This window comes from Syzygium oleosum, unplaced genomic scaffold (assembly GCF_021117445.2).
Source record: "Syzygium oleosum isolate NSW1041296 unplaced genomic scaffold, Sole_v2.1 Sole_v2.12, whole genome shotgun sequence".
In the NCBI taxonomy this organism is placed as follows: domain Eukaryota; kingdom Viridiplantae; phylum Streptophyta; class Magnoliopsida; order Myrtales; family Myrtaceae; genus Syzygium; species Syzygium oleosum.
The window spans coordinates 3,866,412-3,875,470 of NW_026607496.1; the positions used below are offsets into that span (position 1 = coordinate 3,866,412).

A 9,059-nucleotide genomic window follows, 5' to 3' on the forward strand; every position below is an offset into this window, starting at 1 on the left:
AATCCCGAATCGGTCCGGTGGCTGCTATGTACGAGCTCGACAAGGTGTCGCGATCAGAACTTACTTGCTTTGGTCCAATAAGCCAAAAGTCGGATAATTGCGCTTTTCCGACCTTCTGTCCCTCTGAGTTTGTTCATGCGAGCCTAGCGACAATGTCTAGTCATTCGGGAATCTTGATTTCATCAGCAGTGAATGTTGATTAAGTCCTGCATAATATTATATGAATCTATATGTTATGTGAAAATCAAATGCATGATAGTAAAAAGATAACACTTTAGCTAATATAAATAACTTTAACCTGATAAAAATGTACTTACTGGTGTGTCTAGAAATGGCCGTTGCTTATTGTGGTGCCTGTCAATTTTTTGTTTGTCTTTGCATCGCTAGTGATTTAATGACTATTACTTTTAGTACTATGTCTAAAAACAAACACAAGGATCATGTTTTTTATTGCCGAAATCAGTTTTTTTTTTAATCGAATTGGTTTTTCTTATCAAATTATTTCATTTTATCAAACTAAAGTAAAAGAAGAATTAGCCCAATAAAGAAGTGCTAATAAAGTAATGAATTGATTTGTTCAAGAGAGAGTGGCAATGAACTTTAATTTCCTTCCTCCATTCTATAAGAAACACAGCAGTAAAGCTCAATGATGTACATCTCAGATTCACAAAAAATGAAACAATAGCTGATTCCACACATCCGGCAAACCCGGTAGACACCAGTGGATGCAGTCGGAGTAACTCGCGGGGTTCGACAGTTGCTCGGGCTTCAGCGTCTCCCAGAACTTCCGATAGATCGACGGATGCCCGTCCTTTCGGTACTCTGAGAGCTGAGTGATGTTGATCACGGAGACTCTCGGACCCAGCTTGCCGAGAACTCGGTCCACCATGCGCATCGTGGGCAGGTCAGAACCGGCTCCCCAGTGGCCCTCCACATCAATAGGAGCCTGCTCGCTGTAGCAGTTCCCTTCGCTCCCAGGCTTCCATTCTTGGCTCCTGAATTAAGAAAAGATAGAAACATCAGATAAAAGGTCATGGAACTGATAACAGGCCGACAAAGATCTGATGGGCATTCCTAATACTTGGCATCAGGCAAACTAAACATGCCTCTGTTATCATGTTAGGTGTAAACTGATGCAAACATTATTGTTGTTTTCCTTAGAAAGTATTCCTGCGCCCCAATCCATTCTCCAATATGTGACGTTTCGCTTTAAAGGAACATTCGTAGAGCTGGAAAATTAAGTAAAATGTTGAAAAAACTTGAACAGCTCTCTCCGTGCACAATATTTCACTTTTGAAAAATTCACTAATATCTTCAGCAAGACAACTGCAATCGTTACTATCTTTTGCTGATGTTATCCACACATCAGCGAGGAAAGGAAAAGCGAAGTGCTTGTGCAATTTCTGAAGTTTGTTTTTATATTCATGCTTGGATTAGCCGAAATAGCACATCAGGTAACGGGTAACATTAGAAAAGATCGCTACACACCAGAGGTGTGTTGGAGACATTGTAACGAAAAGGACTTTCTTGCGAGGATCAAGCTTAGTGGTCACCCAATCTGCCCATGTCTCCATGGCCAACTCCATCGCGCCCAAACCATCTAATTCTTCACAATTGCCATTTTCATCATCACTCCATCTGCAACAATTATCACACATCATATTATGCCAACATACAATCAGACTCCTATTCTAAATCTCCATAACTAGAAGCTCCACCAATGCCATACTTACTGAAGCTTAACAGGACCTTGTCTCCACCATAAATATGTGTTGAAGACCAAAATGTCAGCATGCTCCCACTGTGAAGCATGCTTCAGAATTGAATCCGGCCGTATTATTCGCTCATCCAACCTATGGTTCACTGGATCATCGGAGTTAGATTCAACAAGGAGAGGGGCCCAGAGAAATTCCACAGTCGCATTGTATTCCTGGAAACAAACCGGCACGAGAGAACTTACCTTAGGAACTTAAAAAAAATTGCCTGCTCCTATAGAGAATGTTGAAGATAAACTTTTGCCATGCACTTTCAAGAATCAAAAGTGAGCAATAAAATGCCTCTCGGGGACCATGGACCGTGATGCCAGAATACAAGCTTTACCTCTGATCTGAAGATTGTAAGAGGTGCATTAGGCGTTATAGATCTTTTGTCCTTGGAAGTTGCCGACTGCAGCAAACAGAGCATCGATATCCATTGCCCTCGATCCAATGAATCTCCAACAAACATTAGTCTTTTTCCTCTCAACTTCTCCCACATTTCAGTCACACTCCATCTATTAAAACAAAACAACCACAAACATAGTCAAACCAAAAGGCAACCTGTCCAGTTATCACTGCAACTATATACCAAACAACGCATCCATTAACTCATTTTGATGTTGTGGACACAAAATTAAGGTGATACCTAGAGTGTATCATTTCCTTGTAAACACTTGTCAAAATTGGATTTCCACAAAAGGACATTTGCTCATTTAGAATTCAGAGTCAACCAAGCTGTTTTCAAACTTATCCAGATACTCGTTCATGAGACTTCAGACTATCACATCAAAGTTGGAGCTTCTTCTTCTAGCCAAGCAAATATAAATTAAGTACACAATCAAAACTAGCACAATAGACTAAATCCTCAAAGGAATTACCTCTTTAAATTGCAATTATGAGGTTGCCATCTCCAATACTGGTAGTCCAAATCAGACCTCCCATGCTTGTGGCAAGCCAGCTGGTCCGACATGTATGGGCATTCCGACTCGCTGTACATCGGGAACGACCCGTTGTCGAGCACCCATTTCCCCGAAAACACATTGCACCTCTCCAAATCAACCCTTCGTCGACCGGACGCCAGTGCAGCCTCACCCCACCTGATCTTCCTCCCACTGTACTCTCTCGTGGAGTTGCATCTACTAAATCTATCCAAAACCCCTATGGCAATAAACAACCCACAAAAAGATCCAAACTTTAAATGCGAAACATCAATTCAACGAAATCCCCACATTGCCAATTACCAAAAACAGGGAAAAAGAACACCAGAACCACAAATCCTTTTGCCAGTTCAAGTGAAAAGATGAAGTGTGGTATACCTGGAGCTCTGCTCCTTCGAGCTGATTGATTCGGCCTTACGTAGGTGATCTGAGGTTGCTTCTGGAGGACTCGATCCGGGTCTTGGTGGATTTGTCGGATGCTGCTTTCGTTGTACAGAATCGTACAGACGATGCAGCCGAGGAAGAGGAGCACGAGAAAAGGGAACGAACTCTTCTTTCTATGCCATCGATGCATCGTGAGCGTGTGGCAGATTCCCAAGAATCAAGAAGAGCTCGCGTTTCCGGAGCTCTCAATGAATATAGGGTCAATAAGGACCACTAGAGGGAGCAACGACTAAACAAGACTGTGAGACAGTAACCACACGCATCAGATTCCTCTTTAAGTGCACGATTACGGCGAAGGACAGGCATTTTTTTGCTATTTTCAATGCTGTGTGGGTCCAGTCAACGGTGGGTGTGCGAATATGTTAGGGTGGTGCTATTAGAATAACGAGGCGGATGCAATCTGCTCTGCATTCATTACCATTTGGACCGCAAAAGATAACCTTTCCCTATACTGTAACAGGTGATCATGAACAACGCATATGATTTGTGGGTCCTCCCTCTCACCGTCGGTTGTTCTTCTTCATTGGCGCTTCATGAGGAAACGTGCAAGAGACAAGGTTTGATGTTTGGTTGGATGGTGATTAATGACAAGAAGAGAATGCATAGCACTAGCGATATTTGGTTAAGCTCCCAGTCAAGGCATTTCCATCAAGGAAAAGTTGCCATAAACGAAGAAGTTGCATTTTCTTGTTTTGAGTTCCATATTGAGGAAAACATATGAACGATCAGCATGTTCTCACGGGGGAAAAAAACACCCTTTTTTGCCCACACAGAATACGGTTTTATCGAACCACAAAACCGCATTTAAACGTTTCATTTCTGGGTAACGAATTTGAGTCGGAACGAGACGACACCAAATGTCGTACTATAAAGTGCGATACGCATTCAGGCATAGTAAAAGCAATTGCCGTAGGGCAACTCCCAGCTCTGGAGATTAGCGGCTGCAATATTGCAAAAAAGGCTATCATAACCATATGGTCTATCACACTTTTGCAACAAGTTATAAGATTTCTCGTGCACTTATCTATAAAAATTTTAAGACTCTTTGGTAGACCATAAGGGCAAATATGCTGCTATTCAGATAAATTTTTTTTCCTTTTTTTTGTATTGATAAGTGCAATCCCACAGGTCCAGGGTTGCCTTTCCTAGAAATGAACCTAGGTCGCACCTTTCCAAAATTATATGTAGCGATCTATAAACATCTCGATAGATAAATCACTTCACAGGCAGCAATTGTTTACTTTATCATATTGTATTATTTTAGTTAAGGGTCGCTCTTTTTCCATTTCCACCATGGCTAAAACATTCTATAGTATAATATCTTGACAATATTAACATTTGTGGGTTTCACTTTTTAATCATCCTTTTTTGTTTGGCAGTGGTGTCCAATTTATTTTCTTCTTTATATTTTCTTATGGGTCTCATTTTCCTCCTCCTTCTACTTCTCTTTGTTCCCTCTTAATTCTAGTCGTGGTTCAAGCTTGGTAGTATCTGTAAAAAAGAAAACACTCACTTTTGTGGTATGTCGCTGTCACTAGTTGTTTAGGCCATGTTGCACTCATCGGTTTTTGAACCGTTAACCGGAGTTTGATACCTAGGAACACAATAGACTTATAGGCTCTCGCATTGAACTTCTTAACGATTATCAGCACACGGTGATCCAAACACTTGATGGGCAACTTGAGGATCGAGTTCGCAATCACATCTTCAACCCCTCTCAATCATCGGCAGCAAGAACTCGGCAACTGAGATCAACGCAAAAGTAGGAGAGACTGCAAGGACGAGGATGGGCAAATCCTCGCCGATCTTGATGATGAAATTGTTATTCTTGAAGGTGGCATTTCGGTTTGTGTAAACAATTTAGTGAGAAAGGTGGGAGGAATTCGAGCCATGGATCTGGAGTCTGCTAGGTGATGGCGAATCGGCAATGACGTTAACAATTAGGACCAACAGGACAAAGATAGAGAAGCAAACATTGCTGATGAGCTTGATGAGGTTTTGGGTGAGGGCTTCAGCTCCTGAATCTGAATCTTCAATGGGGTTTTTCCTGTCTTTTTAATCGATCAATCAAAGAGTTTCATATGAAAAGGGACAACGAATAACAATGAAAGAAAGGGATGGAATCGGGAAGAAGAGTAAAGAGATAGGATATGAGTTTTTTTTATTAACAGTTGAGCTTTTGAGTTGAAGAAATCAAGATGCAAGAGGACTAGTTGGGTGAGAAGGAGGTTTCTGCATATGTGGGCTACAACACAGATTATTGACATGAGAGGGGTGTTTTAGAAAGAGAGAGAACAGTAAAATAAATGAGAAGAAGGAAAAGTGGCATAGCGAGAAAAGAGAAATAAAAAATGTAACTGAAGAATGCTTAAAAAAGTGAGACCCACAAAGGTTAATATTGTCAAAACATTATACTATAGAGTATTTTAGCTATGGCAAGAGTGGAAAAAGCGCTATCCATTTATCAACTAGAATACATAAAATCATATAAATTCAACGTTTTTCTGTGGTAGGTCCAACTTTTAAGATAACATGATATCATTTGAAGTTATTGTTTTATCGAATTAATATAAGTTGCTGATGATGACAAGATTAGTTGAGCTAGATAGACTGTGAGTTGCATTTAAGTTTCACACCAATAACAGGCTGAAATTCCTCTTGATACTACGGGCACCCTGTGATGGTCAAGCCAGTGCGAGAATCTCTCTCGGAAGAGAAATTTTCTTGGCTTTGGCTTTAGGGGGCCTCAATGAAATTTGAGGATAATGCTGAGAGTTAATCTTTGTAAGCTTCAAGCATGTTGTGCCTTCACGCGTGTTTGCAAGTTTTACTTGTATTGCGAATGGCAATTCACGTTATCCTTGTTTCCATTGCGTCACTCACCTCACTTCTTCTATTAATATCCAGTGTCATATTTCGGTACGACGTCTTGATTGGGCCGTTACCGATCCTTATATATGTGAATGCCTGATCTTAGGCCATAATTTGAGTTGTCTCACTTCTCCTTGACTGTTGGGCCCTATGAACCTGGAACTCCTAAATCGCAATTAATGGTATACGTACAAAAGAATTTGGTCGCGGTTTGGCACGTGTCGCAACCATAAGTAGCAAATGTACTAAATTTCATAATGTTGTTGGCATTGGACTGGATGCTACGCTGGTAAAAGATGCAACACCCTCTGTGAATGTATACAACAGTCATTGTAGCCATCTACCTCAAAGAAAGAACTAATCACTGTTTCTCTCAGTTTCTTTGGATTCCTATTGTGTTGATCTGAACAGGTCAATCATGAAAATTAATGACCATCCACCGGTTCAGCTGATAATATAACCAAGTCTTTGTTGACTCTTAACTTACTCAGATAACATGTGCCACGTTGATCATTACTTATTCTAGTCTTATGCATCCATCAAGTTGCTGCGGTAGCATATCGAAGAAGATCATCGACTCGCATCGAACAGCTTCTCACTGATCAGTTACGTGTCCGTACAATTTCTTTTTGGGCTGATGATCTGTTCAACAAATTTAAAGAATTCCTAATGTTAACTAAACGGTGGTTCCGTTAAGGGTGTTGATGTTTGATTCGGCAGGAGTTGACTTTCTTGGCCATCTTATATCAAATGCTACAAGCGAAACGCAATTATGAAGCCCGGATTCATTTCAAAGCTTTACGAGCGAAAATGGAGAGGAGGCTTTACAACGCAGCAGCCGAAGGAGATGTGGCTTCTTTGCTCAATTTGCTCATAGACGGTCCATTGATTCTTGATAGATGTATCGTGTGGTCTTACAATGAAACTCCAATACATATAGCAGCAATGCTTGGACATGAGAAATTCATTGACAAGATACTGGATCAAAAACCCGAGCTTGCAGGAGAGTTGAATTCCCGGAAATTATCGCCCCTGCACCTCGCGACAGCGAAAAGTTATCCTGGAGTAGTGAAGAAACTGTTGAGCGTAAATGTGGATAGGTGCTAAGCTCGTGACAAATATGGGGAACCCTCTTCACATTACAATAGTTAAAGACACAGTCAATGTTCTAAAGAAACTAGCTCAAGAGAATCCTGATGCAGCACATTATAAGATGGAGCATGGCGAGACTATATAGCATTTATGCATGAAGCATAGTAATTTGGAAGCTCTGAAGGTTTTGGTGGAGACTGTTGGAGATAATGTGTATGTTAATTCGAAGAGCGATGATGGCGACACTATATTGCACCTAGGTAACTACAGATAAGCAAACTGAGGTAAGTCGAAATGCACAAGCCCCATCTTATAGTATAAAGCACCTATAATTGTCTTCTCTTTTGTATCTCCACGAGCTCGTTGGTTTAATCTTGGGTTGACTTCTCATATAGTCCCATATGCATTCGATCGTTGATCTGGGCAGACAATAAATTTCATGATGTCTTGTACAGCAGTAGAAGCGAACTCTCTCAACCAGAATGGTCAGGCGGCATATGACCTTTTAGCTCATAGTGGAAAACCTGGAAGGCAGTGATAACATGAACAACTTTTGTGAAGCCAAAGCGAGGAATGCAAATGTTAATGCTCTCTCTAGAGTGAAATCGAACCCATGATGACGAGGGCCTTACATCCAAATGCAAATGGTCAGAGTATCGCATTCCCTGTGAAGCGAAAAGGTTGGAAGAAGAATATCAAGAAATAGTATATGATAATTGTAGCGTCTTTAACCGCGACAATGGCATTCCAAGTGTCAACCCTTTAGGTTGTTTCTGGCAAGACACGACCCAAGGTGACATTTCGACAAATCCACACACCTCAGGATTTTCCATCATGGCCGATAATTACCCAGTAGGACACTCGCAATTCTTGGCTGTCAACAGATTAGGCTTTCTTGCATTCCTCAGCATCATCCTGTTACTCGTAAGCAGCCTCCCTTTTAGGCGTAGGTTCTTCATGTGGATCCTAATAACAGTCTTCACGCCCTCTCACGAAAAGAACTCAATCTACAAGATAATAGGATTCAGAATCTTCGCGTGGGCTGGCTTGATGGTTATGCGCCTCGTCGATAGACCTGTTCAACGGGTGGGTCGGGTCGGGTTTGGGTCGGGTAATAAATGGTCCGACCCAAATTGATCCATTAACCCGTTTATGACTCATTTATTTGTAATGTAAATATCCCGACCCATACCCGACCAGTCCTATATTGCTAAAACACTTCTATATGTAACTCAATATAGGAAAACTTATTTCTTATGACTTTTTTTAAAAATTATATTACTAAAACATTTTCATACAATACAATTTTTAATTATTTTTTATTTTTTTAAATCCAATTTTTAATTTTTTAAAAATTATTTATTTATTTTTATTTTTTCCTTTATTTTGGCCGGTGGCCGGCCACGACGACGGCTGGCGTCCGGCCACCGGCCACGGGCAAGGATGAGCTCGCCGGAGGCCGGCGAAGCTCGAACTCACTGATCTGACAAGGCCGAGGCCTCGCCGACCTCAAGCGAGCCTCGAGCTCGCTCGATTTTGGCGAGCCGAGCTAAGCTAGCCTCAGGCGAGCTCAACCTCGTCGGATCTGGCAAGGTCGAGCTTGCCCGAGGCCGGCGAACTCGAGTCTCGCTAGATGGGCAAGGCCTCGGGCTCATCGGAATCGGGCGAGCTCGGCCTCATTGGCTTGTGGCTAGACTCAAGCTCGCCGACCTCAGGCGAGCTCGACCTCGCCAGATCGGCGACCTCGAGCTCGCCCGAGGCCGGTGACCTCGAATCTCGCCAAATTGGCAAGGCTGGAGCCTCGCCACAGGCCGACGAGGCTGAGCTCACTCGATTCCGGCGAGCCCGAGGCCTCGTCAACCTGTGGCAAGGTCGTTCCTCCCCTGTGGCCGGTGGCCGGCCGTTGCCGTGGCCGGTCACCGGCGGAAAAGAGAAAGAGAAAAAAATAAAATAAAAT

General features: G+C 42.2%; 1 protein-coding gene across 1 annotated transcript; it reads right to left on the bottom strand.

Moving 5' to 3' along the window:
- Positions 1-546: 546 nt before the first annotated feature.
- Positions 547-3,493, bottom strand: LOC115685183 (protein trichome birefringence-like 35). Its single transcript, XM_030610206.2, has 6 exons — positions 3,074-3,493; positions 2,636-2,915; positions 2,101-2,272; positions 1,734-1,930; positions 1,489-1,638; positions 547-995 (listed from the first exon to the last, which is right to left on the bottom strand). Exons 1-6 carry the CDS (start codon positions 3,267-3,269, stop codon positions 665-667), a joined length of 1,326 nt encoding a protein of 441 aa, XP_030466066.1. The 5' UTR covers positions 3,270-3,493; the 3' UTR covers positions 547-664.
- Positions 3,494-9,059: the final 5,566 nt, after the last annotated feature.

What these genes read in the sequence shown, in the direction of transcription:
- LOC115685183 (XM_030610206.2), bottom strand. Translation starts at nt 3,269, where the DNA reads ATGCATCGATGGCATAGAAAGAAGAGTTCGTTCCCTTTTCTCGTGCTC. An exon ending in CATAATTGCAATTTAAAGAG is followed by an intron (nt 2,273 to 2,635) that starts GTAATTCCTTTG and finishes TTGTTTTAATAG; the next exon opens with ATGGAGTGTGACTGAAATGT. An exon ending in CAAGGTCCTGTTAAGCTTCA is followed by an intron (nt 1,639 to 1,733) that starts GTAAGTATGGCA and finishes TAATTGTTGCAG; the next exon opens with ATGGAGTGATGATGAAAATG.